General features: G+C 45.0%; 1 protein-coding gene and 1 long non-coding RNA gene across 2 annotated transcripts in view; one reads left to right on the forward strand and one right to left on the reverse strand.

Annotated features, from left to right (window-relative positions):
• The window catches only part of CNTNAP5 (contactin associated protein family member 5), a 237,229-nt gene that overhangs the window by 130,313 nt on the left and 84,543 nt on the right, over positions 1 to 22,373 (forward strand). The window contains exons 5-8 of the mRNA XM_073545332.1: positions 6,093 to 6,296; positions 8,633 to 8,817; positions 13,108 to 13,251; positions 20,426 to 20,687. Of these exons, the coding sequence (XP_073401433.1) occupies positions 6,093 to 6,296; positions 8,633 to 8,817; positions 13,108 to 13,251; positions 20,426 to 20,687 (795 nt within the window). The remainder of the gene's footprint in view (positions 1 to 6,092; positions 6,297 to 8,632; positions 8,818 to 13,107; positions 13,252 to 20,425; positions 20,688 to 22,373) is intronic.
• Positions 6,488 to 8,359, reverse strand: LOC141049163 (uncharacterized). Its single transcript, XR_012220267.1, has 3 exons — positions 8,077 to 8,359; positions 7,017 to 7,218; positions 6,488 to 6,736 (listed from the first exon to the last, which is right to left on the reverse strand). It is a non-coding gene; the product is annotated as an uncharacterized lncRNA (long non-coding RNA).

Below are 22,373 nucleotides of genomic sequence, written 5' to 3' on the forward strand. Positions count from 1 at the left end.
TTGTAAAATCTGAAATGTATGATCAGTAAATGCTCTCAATACTTGGTCGGGCTCCTTCTGCATCAATTACTGCATCAATGCGGCGTGGCATGGAGGCGATCAGTCTGTGGCACTGCTGAGGGGTTATGGAAGCCCAGGTTGCTTTGATAGCAGCCTTCAGCTCGTCTGCATTGTGGGGTCTGGTGTCTCTCATCTTCCTCCTGACAATACTCCATAGATTCTCTATGGGGTTAAGGTCAGGCGAGTTTGCTGCCAATCAAGCCCAGTGATACTGTTGTGTGTACACCAGGTATTGGTACTTTTGGCAGTGTGGACAGGGGCCAAGTCCTGCTGGAGAATGACCTTTCCATCTCCATAAAGCTTGTCGGCAGAGGGAAGCATGAAGAGCTCGAACATGTCCTGGTAGACGGCTGCGCTGACTTTGGTCTTGATAAAACACAGTGGACCTACACCAGCAGATGACACGGCTCCCCAAACCATCACTGATGGTGGAGACTTCACACTAGACCTTGGAAATCGCAGTCCCAGAGTCTGGAGGAAGAGTGGAGAGGCCACGATCCAGGCTGCTGGAGGTCTAGTGTGAAGTAGTCTGAGATCTTGCGTGGAGCCCCAGACCGGGGGGGATTATCAGTGGTCTTGTATGTCGTCCATTTTCCTATTATTGCTCCCACAGTTGATTTCATCACACCAAGCTGCTTGCCTATTGCAGATTCAGTCTTCCCAGCCTGGTGCAGGGCTATAATTTTGTTTCTGGTGTCCTTCGACAGCTCTTTGGTCTTCCTCATAGTGGAGTTTTGAGTGTGACTGTTAGCGGTTGTGGACAGGTGTCTTTTATACTGATAACAAGGTCACACAGGAGCCATTACTACAGGTAATGAGTGGAGGACAGAGGAGCCTCTTACAGAAGAAGTTACAGGTCTGTGAGAGCCAGAAATCTTGCATGTTTTTAGGAGACCAAATACTTATTTGCAAAATAAATCTTCCCAAATCAGACAAAGTGATTTTCTGGATTTGTTTTCTCATTTTGACTCTCATAGTTGTGGTCGACCTATGATGTCAGTTACAGGCCGCTCTCATCTTTATAAGTGGGAGAACGTGCACAATTGGTGGCTGACTAAAGACTTTATTCCCCACTGTATAGATAATAAATAGATAATAGATATATAGATAATAGATCCTAGCTAACATGAGATATTATCATTTCCAGCATGTTGCTGTACGCTCTCTTCTGGCCTTTGCCCCCTCCTTGCTTCCCTGAGCCTCCGGAACCCCTCACCCTGGGCTTCTGCCTTTCTGTAATAACAGTACAGTCGTGATGGGGAGATCCGAGCTCCTGGATATTTCCGTCTTGTCGTACATGTGCAATACAAGAGCATTAATGAAATGTGGATTTCTTTCGCAGGGATATAAAAGGCAGATGGTCAAGTGTCTGTTTGTTTTCTTTGCTTCATCATTTATACGGTAGATCCTCTTGAGACCGTCAGGCTTGTCATAGTCTCAGATTGAAAATGTTTTGTATCTATTTCTCTCTATAATCAGTTTTTCCCTTAGAAGCCAAGGCATATTGTGCAATTACCCAGAATATCGCGCGCGCAGAAGACGGCAGACGATCCTTCTTTTATGTCTGCGCCTCTTCTTAGACAATGTTTCCTGAGCACTTACAGCATCAAAGGCGCAGAATCCACTCTCAGAGCGCGGATAAATCATCTACCATCCCGTCCCTTATTTACTTTGCTCATTCTTACACATCTTATCTCGTTGTGTGATTTGATACATTGTTTTACTAAAATAAATATGATAAGAAATGCAGTGCATAGTAACATTTTACATTGATACTATTATTATTATTGTATTTGTCTAGCTTTTCCTTTTTTAAGACTGTGTTTTGCTTTGCAAGAAATTATTTTTTAAAAAGGGAATCTGTCTGTAGGTTTTTTTTTTTTGCATTCTGAAAGCAGCATAATATAGGGACAGGGAGCCTGATTCCAGCAGTGCTTCATCTATTAGGCTGTGTGCTGTAGCTTCAATCAGTGTTTTATCAGCAGGAGATTATCCCTGCGGACTAGGTGTCTTGTGCCAGGCAGTCCAGCTAGTAAGTGTAACCACGCCCCCCACCACTGATTGGCAGCTTACTGACTGTACACAGGAAGCTGTCAGTCAGGCGTGTGGGCGGAGTCATACACAGCTCAGCAGTGTGAGCACTGCTTCATCTACAGGGGAGATAACAGGCATTGTATCACAAACGTTGCCTTAGATTTTAGGGTAGAGATCAGAACCTGCTTTTTGGCCATTGTGCACTTTTGCTTTTTTTTCACTCTTTTGCCCTCAGCATTAGTGTGTGGGAGTGGAAAATGTCCCTACTCCGCTGCTCCTTCCTCATTCAACGCTCACTGTGAAGTGATTGGCATCTACAAGAGCTCAGTAAACTCCGGCCTTGAGCTGCCTATGCAGAGCGCAACAGAGGAAATTAGTTTGTCATAGTCTGCTGCACTCTGCATGGGTAGCGGCTGAATGACAGCTCTGTATAATGAAGTGAGCTTTGTCATCTTAGTTGCTGCCTATGCAGAGCGCAGCAGCCAATGACAAACTTATCTCCACTACTGAGCTGTGCATAAACTGTTCCATATGACAGTAGATGAGACAACATTGCATCATGTGCACCGTGCATGAGCCGACATTAGATTCAATCAAGAGCTGCTTTTTCATTTTTACACTTTTTCTAACCCAAATTAAGGCTTAGACTAGGGACTGGCCTTATGGTTAGGGCTAGGGACTGGCCTTATGGTTAGGGTTAGGGCTGGGGACTGGCCTTATGGTTAGAGTTAGGGACAGGCCTTATGGTTAAGGTTAGGGCTAGGGACTGGCCTTATGGTTAGGGTTAGGGCTAGGGACTGGCCTTATGGTTAGGGTTAGGGCTAGGGACTGGCCTTATGGTTAGGGCTAAGGACTGGCCTTATGGTTAGGGTTAGGGCTAGGGACTAGTCTTATGGTTAGGGTTAGGGCTAGGGATTGGCCTTATGGTTAGGGCTAAGGAAAGGCCTTATGGTTAGGGTTAGGGCTAGGGACTAGTCTTATGGTTAGGGTTAGGACTAGGGACTGGCCTTATGGTTAGGGTTAGGGCTAGGGACTGTCCTTATGGTTAGGGTTAGGGCTAGGGACTGGTCTTATGGCTAGGGTTAGGACTAGGGACTGGCCTTATGGTTAGGGTTAGGGCTAGGGACTGGCCTTATGGTTAGGGTTAGGGCTAGGGACTGGTCTTATGGTTAGGGTTAGGGCTAGGGACAGGCCTTATGGTTAGGGCTAGGGACTGGTCTTATGGTTAGGGTTAGGGCTAGGGAGAGGCCTTATGGCTAGGGCTAGGGACTGGTCTTATGGTTAGGGTTAGGGCTAGGGACTGGCCTTATGGTTAGGGTTAGGGCTAGGGACTGGCCTTATGGTTAGGGTTAGGGCTAGGGACTGGTCTTATGGTTAGGGTTAGGGCTAGGGACAGGCCTTACGGTTAGGGCTAGGGACTGGTCTTATGGTTAGGGCTAGGGACTGGCCTTATGGTTAGGGTTAGGGCTAGGGACTGGTCTTATGGTTAGGGTTAGGGCTAGGGACAGGCCTTATGGTTAGGGCTAGGGACTGGTCTTATGGTTAGGGCTAGAGACTGGTCTTATGTTTAGGGTTAGGGCTAGGGACTGGTCTTGTGGTTAGGGTTAGGGCTAGGGACTGGCCTTATGGTTAGGGTTAGGGCTAGGGACTGGCCTTATGGTTAGGGTTAGGGCTAGGGACTGGCCTTATGGTTAGGGCTAGGGACTGGTCTTATGGTTAGGGTTAGGGCTAGAGACTGGTCTTATGGTTAGGGTTAGGGCTAGGGACAGGCCTTATGGTTAGGGTTAGGGCTAGGGACTGGCCTTATGGCTAGGGTTGGGTTAGGGACTGGCCTTATGGTTAGGGTTACGGCTAGGGACTGGCCTTATGGTTAGGGTTAGGGCTAGGGACTGGCCTTATGGTTAGGGCTAGGGACTGGTCTTATGGTTAGGGCTAGGGACTGGTCTTATGTTTAGGGTTAGGGCTAGGGACTGGTCTTGTGGTTAGGGTTAGGGCTAGGGACTGGCCTTGTGGTTAGGGTTAGGGCTAGGGACTGGCCTTATGGTTAGGGTTAGGGCTAGGGACTGGCCTTATGGTTAGGGTTAGGGCTAGGGACTGGTCTTATGGTTAGGGTTAGGGCTAGGGACAGGCCTTATGGTTAGGGCTAGGGACTGGTCTTATGGTTAGGGCTAGGGACTGGTCTTATGTTTAGGGTTAGGGCTAGGGACTGGTCTTGTGGTTAGGGTTAGGGCTAGGGACTGGCCTTGTGGTTAGGGTTAGGGCTAGGGACTGGCCTTATGGTTAGGGTTAGGGCTAGGGACTGGCCTTATGGTTAGGGTTAGGGCTAGGGACTGGCCTTATGGTTAGGGTTAGGGCTAGGGACTGGCCTTATGGTTATGGTTAGGGCTAGGGACTGGCCTTATTGTTAGGGACTGGCCTTATGGTTAGGGTTAGGGCTAGGGACTGGTCTCATGGTTAGGGTTAGGGCTAGGGACTGGCCTTATGGTTAGGGTTAGGGCTAGGGACTGGCCTTATGGTTAGGGTTAGGGCTAGGGACTGGCCTTATGGTTAGGGTTGGGTTAGGGACTGGTCTTATGGTTAGGTTTAGGGCTAGGGTTAATCATCAAACTAGGCTTAGAATTACTTTCTAGCTTGCGCTATGGTTCGTTTTAGGGTTAAGGATTAAATTAGGGTTACATTTTGTACTAGGATTAGGTTTAGGGCTAAGGATAGGCTTAGGTTTAGACCAAGGGTTAGGAATAAGAATAGAACTAGGGTAACGAAGTTGTTATTTTTTTGTTTTGTTACATTTTTTATATTATATAACTTTTTAGTTTTAGCAAAAAGCTGAACAAACAAGGAAGTCAAAACGCAAACTACGATCACATCAGAATTTTCCTCAAATTGCAACGGGATGTAAAGGGTTCAGTACTGGATGAGTCAAAGGGAGCGCTAACCCGAGATGAGTGAGTCAAGTCAGTGTTATATTTTAGGAGATCTGAGGTTCAATTGTAAGCAAATTGCTAAAAATAAAAAAGTCTGCCGCCATTTTACACAAAGAAGAAGCTTACATCATCCAGAGAAGCCTCACACAAACACGTGGGCTTCCCCGTACTAACTTTCAAGTATTACACTACATGGTATAGAACAACCAATCAGAAGGCACTATCAGAGCCTATATAAAAGCTGAGGCAGGGAAGGCGGCAGATATATTGTGGTGAATCTGGAGAGTGAGAGGACGTCACAGATCAGCCATAGAGATAAGAGTGCTTCCACATTGCATTCTGGCACCCGTTCGTGGCTTATGTCTAAACCCCCCTAAAACTGGATTTGGATGTATGCGCCGACGGGGCCATAGACTATATTGATGCCTGTGGAGGGAACGTGTGCTTTGTTGTGCGTCATTATTGGAGGCGAATATTTAGACATAGTAGACTGCGCCTGGGTGTTCTGTAGGTGTATATGCCTGAACATGATGATGCATGACAGCGCGCACGTTCGCTCTATTACCACCGTTATAGTCTATGGCTCAGCCGGAATCCCATTTTGTGGGGGGTTTGGACATGAGCAGAGACCTCCAAGACCTCGGGGTGTCACGTGTTTAGGGCACTTAGAGACGAGCAGTATTTGTGATTCACTGTGAATTTAATTAGCTGCAAATCACATAAAAACATAATAGATGTTGGAGAATTCTAATTTCCAAAGATTTGATCATCTCTAGTGAGAAGTTTCCTGCATGTTCCTATACAACGGGAACGCTCTGGAGACGCACTGGGGACACTTTGTCTTCAGTAATCTCCTGCCTGCATTGTATGCAGTTACAAGGGAGAAGATTTCTAGGAAAGAGACTAAACCTTTGAGGATATTGTCTGATAATTGAGAAGATGATGACTGTGGCTGATATGTGCCAATAATGCCGCCGCTCACACTCACGTCAATGGCAGGCAGCATTATCATGGACCGTGCTCGCGCGCTTACACCGCCGCTTGTCAATCGCCTCTTTGTTTGTTCCTATCTAGAATCCGATGTGGCCGACTTCGATGGCAGAAGTTCCCTCCTGTACAGGTTCAATCAGAAACTGATGACCACGTATAAAGATGTCATCTCCCTGAAGTTCAAGAGCCTGCAGAGCGAAGGCGTGTTATTCCACGGAGAAGGACAGCGCGGCGACTATATCACCCTCGAGCTGCAGAAAGGGAGGTTGTCTCTCTACATTAACCTGGGTATGCCGTGTTATTCCAATTAATTCCTGAAAATTAATATTGGGGCTTTATATTAGATTTAGCTTCTAATGTTCGTCATATTGCGCCCCCTACACTGTCATTAATCGCGGCGTCCTAACTATAGTGATTGTCGGATCAAGTAGATTCAAGACTGAGAAAAGCAAACAATCTTTAATGGTAATAATACGGCAGATAATTAGGAATAGTGGAGCCAATCCTGCTGGTTCGTCTTCTTCCTCGGCCCGTCTGCTTGTCTCCATCCGATACACAAGCTGTAATACACACTTCTCTGATGGTAAATGTGGCCCTGACTGGTGGCAGCAGGATCTGCAGGACCAGGAACGGGCACATCACTAATACTGGCATCGGCAGTAAGGGACGGAGGATGATCGGCATACTGATGGCGGAGCGCTGGGGATAATTGTCAGGTTCATGTTTGTCTGCAAAATGGGATATAGAGAAAATATTTTCCACACTCATCAACAGGGCCGCCATCAGGGCATTACTGCCCTTACTACTGTATGGGGCCCCATGAACAGTAGCAAAAAGAGGGGCCCGGATGCGCTGGCAGACCGGGCCCTCCTCTCTTGATACTGCTGTTTGGGCTACAGGTGTAATAGTTCATGGCGGCTGCAAGCCAGATACATAACAACACTGCGGTGATTTAAAGATAAACCTAGTGTTGTTAGTGAATGCGGCGGCCAGAAATCAGTGCTGTACCTTTAAAGCTGCAGCAGGACCAAGTTCATCATGGTCCGGGTCCTGGTCAGGTGACAGGCTGCGCGCTCTTATTCATTCTCGAGCAGAGCAGCAACATGGGAGGCAGAAGATGCTGAAGTCGGCGATGCTCATCAACATTGAGATTGCAGCAACAAGAAACGTGATGGAATGATGGAAATCGCAGGATGGAGACGTCACTGATCTGCAATTGATGGGAAAATGGAAAAAAAATCTCAAAACCTCTGGATTATTCAGTCTGGAGTCTGAGCCTTGTGTACAAATCCCGGCCCCTCCGACCAATGAGGTCATTATTGGTCGTCTGAGGAAGGTTCTGCAGCTGACTGGACAAATGATCAGGATCCACTGCCGACAGCTCCTGTGTAATCATAGAACCGATGACGTGCCCAATGGAGACAAGTCAGGAGACGCTGCTGGTAGCTCCTGTGTAATCACCGACCAATGACGTCCACAATGTGGTTGATTTAGACGAGTCCGGAGATGCTGCAGCCAAGGAAACAGGTTTAAGCATCTCACAGTAGTGGCAGATTACTAGTGCTGCCCGATGGAGACAAGTTCCGGAGATGCTGCGGACAGCTCCTGTGTAATCATCAAACCAATGACGTTCCCAGTGTGCTCAATGGAGACAAGATCGGAGATGCTGCCGACAGCTCCTGTGTAATCACCGTCCAATGACGTCCCCAATGTGCTTGCACCCAAGGGAGCAGAAACACAGAGAAACACAGTACAACAAACGTGAAAAAATACTCTGCTGTAAAATAATATCTAACAATAAACAGCAAGTGCTAGTAAAAAGATGATAACAAAACAAGGTATTTAGTTGATACGTTTTTTTACAAAAAATGCATACTAAGTCTCTCTACCAAACGTCAAGGTTACCCATCAGAGCAGTCCTAACCAATGTATTTAAACCCTGACCATGGGAACAGTGATTCCCAGGAAAAAAGATCTTACAGAAGAGTCAGGATGCAGCACGTGTCCCGGCAGAGGCGTCAATATTTTTACCTCCTGACTTTTTCGCGGGACTTTTCATGTTCCTTACCTTTCAGAGAGACTTCAGAGAAAATGGAGAAGAAAATGACCATAAATCCTGAGCTGTAAGGAATGAAATGTCGCAGTCATTAGCTCGTACATTGGGGGAGTCTGCGGCTCGTACACATCTGTTACATTCATGTGTTCCAGACTCTCCGTCATAAACACGGAACCTCCAAATGTCACAAATTACCATCGAATTTGGGAGGAAAATCTGTTGTGTATGACATTTCCTGTTTTGTATCTTCTCTCCGGCTCCTCGAGTCTACAGACCTCCTATGGGGGTGGATTCAATGTATCTGCAGGAAATTAATCATCGTGTTAAACTCTGATTTTTGCTTTTTAATTTAAAGTTGTAACATTATTATTATTTTTTTATTGACCATTTCCGACAATGTACTTGGTGGAGGAGCGTCATTAGATAAGACAAGGCGCGTGGATATGTGTAGAAGTGACGCCGCGCCCGCGGACCCCCGGTGACTGCTTCATCCCGATGGTCATGAAGTTGGGCGATTTCATTATTACTAATTCTGGGTTTGGTTTTGTGACCTTGCGTGTTTTCTCAGGGGACGCCAAGCTACGCTTCGGGAACACTCACACGGCGGTGACGTTGGGGAGCCTCCTGGACGACCAGCAGTGGCATTCCGTCCTAATAGACCGCTTCAACAAGCAAGTCAACTTCACGGTGGATAAATATACCCAACATTTCCGCACCAAGGGGGAGTCTGATGACTTGGACATAGATTATGAGGTGCGTACATCAATGTAAGCAGCAATATATACGGGATATTAGACAATGATAATATATGCAAATCTACACCATAAAGTCCAACATTCTGTACTAATTAATTTACTATTGTGCCAATGTGGCAGTCAAAGCTCCATATCTCTTATATAAAATTCCAAATTTCCTGCATAGCCGTAGATTGTCATTAAGGACGATAATAAAATTCTCTGCCTGCAGCCACCAGAAGGGGGCGCTAAAAAATTTACTGGAGACAGTTACATCATTGGATTCAATGTATGAGATGTATGCAGTAAACTCATGGGCTCCCTCTAGTGGTGGCTGCAAAAAAACTCCATAGCGTTATGTCTGTGCTGAAGATTTAATGCTCTGATGATATTAAGGAATTTAGGACATTTATGAAATGTATGTGACAATTCCACTCCATTCCTTTTAGATTTAGCACACTTTTTGTGGCTTGTTTACTTTTTCTGCTGCTACAGACTGAGCAGCATGGCTGCAATTCATCAGGATTTGCATTTTGCATGTTGGCTGTGATGAACGATGCGCTGGAGTAAGATGCACCAATGAGTGCACATATTAATGAATTTGACACACGATTCACCTGCCGTACACCGCTCGGGGACATTGTAGTGGTAATTTATGCCACTCTAGATGAATTTGCTCTCACTTGGCTATGACCCCTCCTAACTTTTTTTTAAAAAAGTGGCAGATCTGGCCGAGATCAGAGTGAAAAAACAATAGAATTTTTGCACAACTTTAATCTGTGCAAAAATGTTGCAACTTTTCGAAAGTTTTGTGTCGGAGTTCTGGTGAAAACTGATGAGTCGGGACTCTCGGGAGCCAGTATTTTATATTCTGGATACGATCTGTCGTCATATTTGTAATGCCGTCTCAGGTCATCAATATCTTGTTGATACTCATCAATTTCTAGTTGAATTTTGCAATAAACCAAACTCTCATTATGGCAGCCGTTAAATTATATTACACCCCGTCCGACAGTGAAAATCAGCAGAAATATTGCTATTTATTAGGTCATTAGAAGTTTTACATAACAATGAGAGAGGAAATCACTGGAATGGAGAAAATGTGCCGGGGGCGCGGAAATGAGGTTTAACTAGTAATTGTAGCTCTTTAGGATGTATAATTAGAGCGGTATCAGATCTGACAGAGCCGTAATTATCGCTGAGGACAAAATTAAACCATTGGAAACCTGATATAAATATATTACCAGATAATTAGCTCTACAAAGTCTAATAGTCTATGAACGTTACAGTTTATTGTTTATTTATTCCTTTTGATACATTTTAAGCACTTACTACGTTTTGTGCTCATTCTTCCTATTTATAGTGGTAAAATCCGACTAGTTCTGAAGTCAGTAGGAGTCATGGGGCGCATGCGGCAGCCGTGTGCATGGAGCCTGTACAGTGACAGAGTCCCTGCTGGCCTGTACTATGGAGCAGTAGGTCCTCCGCGTGTCACTATATAGTGCCCCCATACAGTACTATATTACATGGACACCCTCCCTTATACGCAATGTTCCATACCGGAGATGGGCAATGTGCGGCTATGTGGGGGCACACGCTGTGTATAGGGGACTATGTGGTGGGTCATTCTGTGTATAGGGGACTATGTGGGGGCTCATACTGTATGTATGTATATAGGGGCTCATATTCTGTTTAGGGGCTCACACTGTGTATATAGTGGGCTATGTGGGGCACATACTGTGTGCATATATATACATATATATACTGTATATAGTAGGCTGTGTAAGGCTCATACTGTGTAAGGGGGCTATGTGGGGATCATGCTGTGTATAGGGGACTATGTGGGGGCTCATGCTGTATATAGGAGGCTATGTGAGGTTCATAATGTGTATAGGGGTTTATGTGGGGGCTCATACTGTATTTAGGAAGCTAAGTGGTGCTCATACCATATATAAGAGGATATGTGGGGGCTCATACTGTATTTAGGAAGCTAAGTGGTGCTCATACTATATATAAGAGGATATGTGGGGGCTCATACTGTATATATGAGGCTATGTGAAGCTTATTCTGTATATAGCGGGCTATGTGGCGCACATACTGTATATAGGAGGCAATGTGGGGGCTAATACTGTATATAGGAGGCAATGTAGGGGCTTATTCTGTACATAGGGGCTCATATTGTATATTGGATTCTATGTGGGGGCTCATACTGTATATAGGAGGCTATGTGCGGGCTCATACTGTATATGGGAGGCTATGTGGGGGCTCATACTGTATGTATATAGGGGCTCATATTGTATATAGCTGCTCACACTGTATAAAGTGGGCTATGTGGGGCTCACACTATATATAGGAGGCTATGTGGGGGCTCATACTGTATATAGGAGGCTATTTGGAGCACATACTGTATATAGGAGGCTATGGGGGGCTTATACTGTATATAGGAGGCAATGTGGGGGCTTATACTGTACATAGGGGCTCATATTGTATATTGGACTCTATGTGGGGGCTCATATTGTATATAGGGGACTATGTGGGGCTCATACTGTATGTATATAGGTGCTCATATTGTATATAGCTGCTCACACTGTATATAGTGGGCTATGTGGGGCTCATACTGTATATAGGAGGCTATGTGGGGCTCATACTGTATATAGGAGGCAATGTGGGGGCTCATACTGTATATAGGAGGCTATGTGGGGCTCATACTGTATATAGGAGGCTATGTGGGGGCTCATACTGTATATAGGAGGCTATGTGGGGCTCATACTGTATATAGGAGGCTATGTGGGGCTCATACTGTATATAGGAGGCAATGTGGGGGCTCATACTGTATATAGGAGGCTATGTGGGGCTCATACTGTATATAGGAGGCTATGTGGGGCTCATACTGTATATAGGAGGCTATGTGGGGGCTCATACTGTATATAGGAGGCTATGTGGGGCTCATACTGTATATAGAAGGCAATGTGGGGGCTCATACTGTATATTGGAGGCGATGTAGGGGCTCCTAGTATATATAGGGGCTCACACTGTATAGGAGGCTATGTGGGGTCTCATGTTGTGTATGGGAGGCTATGTGTGGGTATCATGTGGTATATATGAGGTTGTGTGTGTGCTCATATGATATATAGGGGATGTGTATGGGCTCATGCGGTATATAGGGGGCTGTGTGCGGGCTCATGCGGCATATAGGGGATGTCAGTATACTTAATTCTGCTCAATATTAAGTGATACAATTAATATTCATATAATTATAATTAATATGTTAATATTAATGTTGATCACTTTTTATTTCAGCCTATTGGTTCGGCCTCCACAATAGTCATCATCTCACATGTGGCCCCTCAGAAAAACTAATTGCTCAACCATGGTCTATACATTTGATGGACCATGGCGCTCTGTATACCTCCATATAACACGGTTACATCTTACAGCTCTTCAGGAACGTTCCCGTCTCCCTCGTGTGCTCACAACACAGGGGAGTCCTGTGCGGGTTCAGTTCAGTAGAGTGGGAGATGGAGGTCTTTGCCGTCAGGCCCCATCAGCCCCATAATGCCGATATGTTAGAGACTTACATGGTTTCTCCAGTATTAGGAAATGACAGCCCCAGTCATCGGCTGACATCAGTGCGGTCACCGGCTATTGGAGTACATGTGACTGTCACCTCCCAGTAATACAGGTAATAATCTCCATCAGCCGCAGACAATCGCTCTCACATCATGGACTGAGACCTCCGTAGACGTCTTGTTTGGCTCTGGTCGTTCTTGACGTCTTGTTTGGCTCTGGTCGTTCTTGACATCTTGTTTGGCTCTGGTCGTTCTTGACGTCTTGTTTGGCTCTGGTCGTTCTTGACGTCTTGTTTGGCTCTGGTCGTTCTTGACGTCTTGTTTGGCTCTGGTCGTTGTTGACGTCTTGTTTGGCTCTGGTTGTTCTTGACGTCTTGTTTGGCTCTGGTCGTTCTTGACGTCTTGTTTGGCTCTGGTCGTTCTTGACGTCTTGTTTGGCTCTGGTCGTTCTTGACGTCTTGTTTGGCTCTGGTCGTTCTTGATGTCTTGTTTGGCTCTGGTCGTTCTTGACGTCTTGTTTGGCTCTGGTCGTTCTTGATGTCTTGTTTGGCTCTGGTCGTTGTTGACGTCTTGTTTGGCTCTGGTCGTTCTTGACGTCTTGTTTGGCTCTGGTCGTTCTTGACGTCTTGTTTGGCTCTGGTCGTTGTTGCAGATTTCTCTGCTTTCAGTTCTTGATTCTTGACTTTATGATGATATAACAAGAACAATGAGCCAAGTTTTGATTTTCTTATTTCCCGAAGTTCAGCTTTGGAGGGATTCCAGTACCAGGAAAACCCGGAACGTTTCTGAAGAGGAATTTCCATGGCTGCATCGAGAACCTGTATTATAATGGGGTGAATGTGATTGATTTGGCCAAGAGACGAAAACCTCAGATCTACATTGTGGTAAGATATATTTCACCGAGTAATTATTCTACTTCTCTCTACCATTTACTTTTTAAAGGGCCAGTTTCCTAATTGTCAGTCTCTATATGTGTGTATGTGGGTATATATGTGACTATATAAATGTCTGCATGTACTGTATCTGTATGTATGTACAGTGTGTGCGTCTGTATGCACTGTATGTATGTATATGTGTATGTAAAGTATGTGTGTATTTACAGTATGTATATGAGTATGTGTTTGTACCGTATGTGTGTGTGAGTATGTGTATGTACAGTATGTGTGTATATATGTGTATTGACAGTATGTGTATGTGTGTACGTACAGTATGTTTGTATATCTGATTGTATGTGTGCATGTTTGTCTATGTGCGAGTATGCACACTATGTGCATATGTATGACCGCATGCATGTATATATGTATGTACTATATTAATATATGGCATATGCACAGGATTTGCAATACATGTCTGATAGGGGGGAATCCTGTTACATTCAGGTGGAGAACCTAAGTATGTAGGGGCATGGAAGCAGACAGTGGGTGGGAGCCCAAAAACAGTATATTCCTTAGTGCAAAAAAACAGGGTTTTTCAAAGTCCTTTTCCTGCCGGAGTCTGCACCAAAATACGAGATAGCAATTTACTGATAATTGCCGTTTTTATGCATTTTCCCCTTTTTTATGCAGTCTTGGCGCAGATTTGACACATTTTTAATGCAGGTTTTTATGTTCATTATTCCGGCTCCCCAAAGAAATATTAAGGGGAAAAAATGTAACAGAAACATACAACTCAAGAGCGTCTTAAAATATCTGTTATTTCTTCCATCTGTGAGGATGTCGGTAATAAGAACGTTCTTTCTCCACCTCCAGAATGCAGTAAGCGCCATAGAGAGCAGTTTGTGGAGTCGGCTTCTTCCTACAGATCCATGAATTATTCACAGATGAATTCTGCACATCTGTCTATACTAGTCTTCCTTTTCCCAGTATTTTTCCTCTACCTTCCTGCATTGTGGGCACTGATGGCACATCTAAGCCCCCAGGTGCCGCCTTTGGTACGCACAAGTCCTGCCAACTTCACAAGGGATTGGGTTGTTTTGAAAGTTTGAATTTAAAGTGACTCCACTGGATACTTTGTAGCAGAGAAGTTCTCCGTGTTCCATTAGTTGCAGAGATTTCCTGCTCGCCTGCTGGGCCTCACATTGGCTGCGTCCTGGAGAACACAAACCCATTCTCTACGCCTTAGTGATCGGATCCCATCTTGTACCCACGGATTATTTATTTTCTGTAATAGGATGCCGGCACTCGTCCGAGTTATACAGGGGCAGATTTAGACTGGACGTGGCACAGAGAGGACATTTTGTCACTCGATATTCATTATATTTAGCATTTGATTCTGTTGTTCCTGGCGCTTTGTGTCACTCTATAGATTCGGTCTGTATTCAGTAGGATCAATATGTGAAAATGATTTGCCCTACAAAACAGAAACCAGAATTAAATTGTACCTATGTTGTTTTAATTTGTCAAACGTTTTGACTGGAGAATACATGTCACGGTCCAATTCTTGGATCCGTGTCAGAGTCTGGGTTCCCTCATGGAAACCTTTATTTTCAGGCTTCTGGGGGCTTGATATGGCTTTTTGCCCCCGGTGGCCACAAGTGTCATTACATCTGATACTTTCTTTAGTTTACCTTTTGCCCCCGGTGGTCACTGGCGTTATAGCAGCTTTTGGCCCCTGATCATTTGACCATTCCCTTTTCCTACATAGGGTCACATGGTCTATGAGCAGGTGTTGGTAATAGCAGCGTTTTCCTTTTGGAGGCGAACCACAGTGAAGTGAGCGGCGGGCTCTGAGGTGAAGAGCCACTGCTGAAACTGGGGTGAACTCTGACTGCCCGGCGTCAGCAGCAGAGTTAGATGGTGAAGGTGGCAGCTGGCTCTTAGGTGTTGAGCCACTGCGACAAGTTTATCCGGTGATTCACTCTGCTGCCTGATGACTGCAGCAGAGCAAGATAAGTGTTTTGGTGTTTTTCCCTTTTTCCTTTGGGTGTTGTGCAGTACACTTTATTCCCTGTCTCACCTCCTGGGGAGGGGGTTGGGGGTTTAGCTCAGGGCTAAACAACAGGAGATAGGGACAGGTCGGGGACTTGGGCCTCACTACCTTCAAGTGTACCCCCAAGTTAAGGAAAGTCAGGGCACCCCCTTAGCCTGAGGGGCAGTTCAGGGGCCCAGGTTCCACGTCTCCTGCTTTGTCCCAACTGCCCCGTGACAACACATTTTCACCCACATGGCTGCATTACTGCTATATCGAGCCATAATACCCCATCCATAAAAATCTATGGGGACCGGGTGCACCGCCATACACCACACTCTGTACTGCCAAATGACTCTGATTTCGTACACAGCTTTTTCAGATTTGAACACAATCCATCAGGACAAATATTCACCATATATATTTGTATCATTTATATTCAGGCTGCGACAATCACTCACATCCACCGTTCTTGCACAAACTCTTTGCACTCCATCCATATCAGCCCCTCTCTCCTATGTACAGCACACACGCTCTTTTCACAATCCTAAACTGCTCAGATTCATTCTCTCCCATCATACAACACAAGAGACGCTCTCACAAATCTCTTAATCATGTATTCACTCTCGCTATTTTCCTTCTAGTCGCAGGAGACATCTCTCCCAACCTCAGCCCTTCTTGTAATAGTAAGTCGAACGCCTCCCCTACTACCCTCAGGAGCCCTGTGAATCTCATTAATATCCCCTGCCTGCCTTCTGTGTCTTTTAGTTGTGCCCTCTGGAATTCACACTCAGTGTGTAACAAATTCTCCTACATCCATGACTTTTTCTTTTCAAATTCCCTTAACCTTCTGGCTCTTACAGAAACCTGGATTCAGCAGTCAGACACCACCGCTGCTTCTGCTGTTTCGTATGTTGGCCTACATTTTTCACCTACACCCAGACCTGAGAGCAGACAAAGTGGAGGCGTTGGTCTGCTTCTATCAACTAAATGTACCATTCAGGTTTTCCCCCCAGTACCCTCACTTAGCTTCCCTTCTTTGGAGGTCTACAGACCCTTCTCCCTGCGAGTGGTGATTGTGTATCATCCTCCGGCCTCCTCCCATCAGTACTTTGATCACTTTGCCACCTGGATTACACATTTTCTATCATGTGACATCCCCACCCTCATCATGGGGGACTGTAGCATCCCCATTGCTCTTCCCCTCTCCCCATCTGCCCCTCACCTTTTATCTGTAACCTCCTTCTTCGGCCTTTCATAGCTTACTAACTCTCCTACACATGAAGATGGAAATACGCTGGACCTGACCTTCTCCTGGCTATGCTCAGAGCATGATTTTGCAAACTCCCCTCTCCCGGTCTCTGACCACAACCTTCTCTCATTCTCTGTCAGTAACTATCTCCCCACTCAGAACAGCCCCATTTTCCATACTTATAGAAACATACAGGCCATTAACACGTAGAAACTTATGAAGAACTTGCAGTCTTCATTGGCCCCAATCTCCTCCCTCTCCTGCCCTGATTCTGCACTGACACATTACAATGAAACACTGCAGAGTGCCCTGGATGAAGCTGCACCTCCTACATACAGGACACCTGAGCTCAGACGGTGACAACCCTGGCACCCGCTGCAAACACTTGTTCTACAGCGGAGCTCCAGGTGCGCTGAACGTATGTGGAGAAAATCCAATCTGGTCGAGGATTTCACCCATTATAAGTTAATGCTTAAAAAATACAACTCTGCCCTTCACCTTCCCAAACAAGTCTATTTCATCACCCTCATCACCTCACTATTCAATACTCCTAAAAGACTCTGAGACTTTTCATTCCCTCCTCAATCCAATTCTTTGGAATTCACTACCCAGGACACTTCGATTAATCCCCAATACCCACAGTTTTAAGTATGCCCTAAAAATGCATTTTTTCAGACGGGCCTACCGCCTCATCGCATTTATGTCACTATCCCTGTTTATCCACACAAATTTTTCTTTGAAGTCAGGACCCACGCATCATCTATTCTCACACACTTTATGCATCTAATACCCCCGTGTCTGTACTTTTACACATTCTGGCTGATAACCGGTTCATGCAGCATTACATGAACACCCGATTTATTACCTTGATGGCCACACCATAGAATACAAGCAACTGTTACCATCCACCTGTCGTGTCCCCCTATTTCCTCATTGTAAGATTCTAGATTGTAAATATAAATACTCCTATAATCAGTGCCAAAATAACGCTGCCATACAGTATACTGCTCCATAGTGCCTAAATACTCCTATAATCAGTGCCAAAATAATGCTGCCATACAGTATACTGCTCCATAGTGCCTAAATACTCCTATAATCAGTGCCAAAATAATGCTGCTATACAGTATACTGCTCCATAGTGCCTAAATACTCCTATAATCAGTGCCAAAATAATGCTGCCATATAGTGTACTGCTCCATAGTGCCTAAATACTCCTATAATCAGTGCCAAAATAACGCTGCCATACAGTATACTGCTCCATAGTGCCTAAATACTCCTATAATCAGTGCCAAAATAACGCTGCTATACAGTATACTGCTCCATAGTGCCTAAATACTCCTATAATCAGTGCCAAAATAATGCTGCCATACAGTATACTGCTCCATAGTGCCTAAATACTCCTATAATCAGTGCCAAAATAACGCTGCTATACAGAATACTGCTCCATAGTGCCTAAATACTCCTATAATCAGTGCCAAAATAATGCTGCCATATAGTGTACTGCTCCATAGTGCCTAAATACTCCTATAATCAGTGCCGAAATAATGCTGCCATATAGTATACTGCTCCATAGTGCCTAAATACTCCTATAATCAGTACCGAAATAATGCTGCCATACAGTATACTGCTCCATAGTGCCTAAATACTCCTATAATCAGTACCAAAATAATGCTGCCATACAGTATACTGCTCCATAGTGCCTAAATACTCCTATAATCAGTACCGAAATAACGCTGCCATACAGTATACTTCTCCATAGTGCCTAAATACGCCTATAATCAGTACCGAAATAACGCTGCCATACAGTATACTGCTCCATAGTGCCTAAATACTCCTATAATCAGTACCGAAATAACGTTGCCAAACAGAATACTGCTCCATAGTGCCTAAATACTCCTATAATCAATGGCTAAATAATGCTGCCATATAGTATACTGCTCCATAGTGCCTAAATACTCCTATAATGAGTACCGAAATAATGCTGCCATACAGTATACTGCTCCATAGTGCCTAAATACTTCTATAATCAGTGCCAAAATAATGCTGCCATATAGTATACTGCTCCATAGTGCCTAAATACTCCTATAATCAGTGCCGAAATAACGTTGCTATACAGTGTACTGCTCCATAGTGCCTAAATACTCCTATAATCAGTGCCGAAATAACGTTGCTATACAGTATACTGCTCCATAGTGCCTAAATACTCCTATAATCATTGCCAAAATAACGCTGCCATACAGTATACTGCTCCATGGTGCCTAAATACTCATTCAATCGGTGCCGAAATAACGCTGCCATACAGTATACTGCTCCATAGTGCCTAAATACTCCTATAATCAGTACCGAAATGATGCTGCCATACAGTATACTGCTCCATAGTGCCTAAATGCTCCTATAATCAGTACCGAAATAACGCTGCCATACAGTATACTGCTCCATAGTGCCTAAATACTCCTATAATCAGTACCGAAATAACGCTGCCATACAGTATACTGCTCTATAGTGCCTAAATACTCCTATAATCAGTACCGAAATAATGCTGCCATATAGTGTACTGCGCCATAGTGCCTAAATACTCCTATAATCAGTACCGAAATAACGCTGCCATACAGTATACTGCTCCATAGTGCCTAAATACTCCTATAATCATTGCCAAAATAACGCTGCCATACAGTATATTGCTCCATGGTGCCTAAATACTCATTCAATCGGTGCCGAAATAACGCTGCCATACAGTATACTGCTCCATAGTGCCTAAATACTCCTATAATCAGTACCGAAATGATGCTGCCATACAGTATACTGCTCCATAGTGCCTAAATACTCCTATAATCAGTGCCAAAATAACGCTGCCATACAGTATACTGCTCCATAGTGCCTAAATACTCCTATAGTCAGTGCCAAAATAACGCTGCTATACAGTATACTGCTCCATAGTGCCTAAATACTCCTATAATCAGTACCGAAATAACGCTGTCATACAGTATACTGCTCCATAGTGCCTAAATACTCCTATAATCAGTACCGAAATAACGCTGTCATACAGTATACTGCTCCATAGTGCCTAAATACTCCTATAATCAGTACCGAAATAACGCTGTCATACAGTATACTGCTCCATAGTGCCTAAATACTCCTATAATCAGTACCGAAATAACGCTGTCATACAGTATACTGCTCCATAGTGCCTAAATACTCCTATAATCAGTACCGAAATAACGCTGTCATACAGTATACTGCTCCATAGTGCCTAAATACTCCTATAGTCAGTACCAAAAAAACGCTGCCATACAGTATACTGCTCCATAGTGCCTAAATACTCCTATAATCATGAGATGCCACTCGTGGAGACATCTAGGTAGTATTGGCTTGTGAATGGTGTGAGCCGCTGGTCGCTTTCCCCTTTCCCCTGATTCTTGCTGATCCCCCTCCGATATCCAACACTTTTAGAGGCCCCGCCATAAATATCATTACATACTATAAACCACTGACTTTATAACTTCAGCTTCTTGCAGATTTTATTATTCTTGCACCATTTACTCCATGTCGCTTTACATGTGAGGAGCCGTATACATAAGAAAGCCAGGCACAATAATCATGACCAACACAAGTCGCTGCCGATTTAGTTGTGAACTTTTGTGCTTGCAGAAAACTCTTTGCTTTTCTTTCTTTTCCGATACTTTGTTGAAACGCAACTTATTACATTATTAACAAGAGATTGGTAAAATAACGTGAAAATAAAACTTTGATTCTCGGTCGTCCTCTTACCACATGTTGTCACCCAAGTGCACACAAGTGCGTTACATGGAGAATTCTCCTGTCGATCCAGTAACAGATGCAGATCCTCTTGGGTTCGGGGTTGTTTCTCCTGCAGTTGACCTATTTTCCTTATTTTCCAGGGGAATATAACGTTTTCCTGCTCCGAGCCCCATGTGGTTCCTGTGACCTTCATGAGCTCCAGCTCCAGTTATCTGCTATTCCCGGGCACTCCGCACATGGACGACCTCTCCCTGAGCTTCCACTTCCGCACATGGAATAGTGATGGTCTCCTGCTTTCTTCTAATCTTTCCGGAGATTCTGGTCTTCTCATTCTTCAGCTGTTTTCTGGGAAATTGCTCCTGATGATTGAGGAGATGGGGAATGTGCAGCCCATAAGCACAGGTAATGTTTTGCTGCCTCAGTTTTGTGCTTGTTTTTCCTAAAGTGTGAGAATTGCCATCCTGAGAGATCCCCCCAGGTGTGTCCTCCCAAGTGTATTGTCCCAGGTGTGTGTCCTCCCAGGTGTGTCCTCCCAGGTGTGTCCTCCCAGGTGTGACCTCCAGGTGAGTCCTCCCAGGTGTGACCTCCCAGAGGTGACTGTTGTGAATACTTTTGACCTTGATTCTGAGTTTGGGCTCCCTCTGGTGGTTGCTGTGGGTAATGAAGTTTGTCTGGCTGACAGAGGTCAATCACCTGAAGAGGATGATTGGAGGTCAGGTGTTACAGACAGGGAAGATTTAAGTGAGCAACCTTCCTTCAGTGGTTGCTGGTGATTTGGTTTCTTCCTGTGCACTTTGGAAGTCTGTTTGCCCCCTGCTTGGTCCTGCATCTTTCAGATAAGTCATTTGTCTGTTTTTGCCTTACTCTGATTTCTGCTTTGCTGTTGTATGTTCAGCCTTGTTCCCTGCGGGGACCTGCGCTGGACCCCGTTCCATATGCTTCAGTATTTATAATCCCCTGTTAAATCAGTATCTTTTGCTTTGTCAGGACCCTGTCAGCATCGGTAAACTGCCACGCAGAGCAGGGTGACTTACCCACACTATGGGAGAGCATGGGGTCCAATACTGTAGTGAAAGTTCTGAGTACGGGACCTGCGACACTAAAGGTAGTATAGAGTACCAGGACCTACGATCATGTGACCACAGGGGGCGTGGCTTAGTGTCCTGCTGCAGTAGATGACTGTAGGATTCTATTACAGGAATCCTGGAGTGAAGATTAGGGGAACTCAGGTCAGACAAGTGGGGGGGGGGGTCATACACAGAGAGGGCAGAGTGATACCAGAGGAGCAAGCAAAGAATAGTCAGAATGTAAGCAATGAGTCATACACAGAGATAGCAACGCGGTACAAGGGGGGCAGTCAGAGAGTAGTCAGGTCCAAGGCAAAAGAGTCATACACGTAAATAGCAGAGCAGTACCAAAGGAACAAGCAGAACTCGTAACAGGGACAGAACCGGGTCAAAACCAAACAAGCAAAGTATCACAGTCACAAGACACACGTACGCACAAGGTCAACTAACTCAGCCGAGGGCAGGGGTATAACTGACACCGGACCTAGGTCGAGTGAGCATTAAATAGCCACCCTCTGCCAGAGAGAGGCAGAAACAATTAACCCTGGTCTGACCAGGACGGGCCAAAGACAAACCCCATCCTGGATCCTGACAGCTTCCAGTTCACATCAGAATTCTGATCTAGTGGGAGAGAGGTCGTGTAGCCTCAGTATTTTTGCATATCAGACGTGTTGGATTTTTCTTAGGGTTTTGCGTGTGATTGCAGACAGTATTCTTTCCTGTCCTGTTCTATCTAGACAGTTTGGGCCCCATCATTTGCTTACTCTATTTTCTGCCTGTGTTTTGTGTTTCATCTTGTCTCACCAGCAATATATGTTTGGGGGCTATCTATTCCTTTGGGGATCTACTCCGGGGCAGTTTAGCTTTCTCCTTTCTTTCTTTAGGCTTAGTTAATTCTGTGGCTGTGCCGAGGCGTCTAGGGCATCGTAGGAACGTCCCACGGCTAATTCTAGTTGTGTTGTCAGTTTAGGGGTCTGCAATCCGCTTAGTTACCAACCTTTCTGGTTGCCTATGCCCCGGC

Source organism: Dendrobates tinctorius, unplaced genomic scaffold (assembly GCF_039654945.1).
Source record: "Dendrobates tinctorius isolate UK_male_01 unplaced genomic scaffold, ASM3965494v1 ptg000143l, whole genome shotgun sequence".
Classification (NCBI taxonomy): Eukaryota; Metazoa; Chordata; class Amphibia; order Anura; family Dendrobatidae; genus Dendrobates; species Dendrobates tinctorius.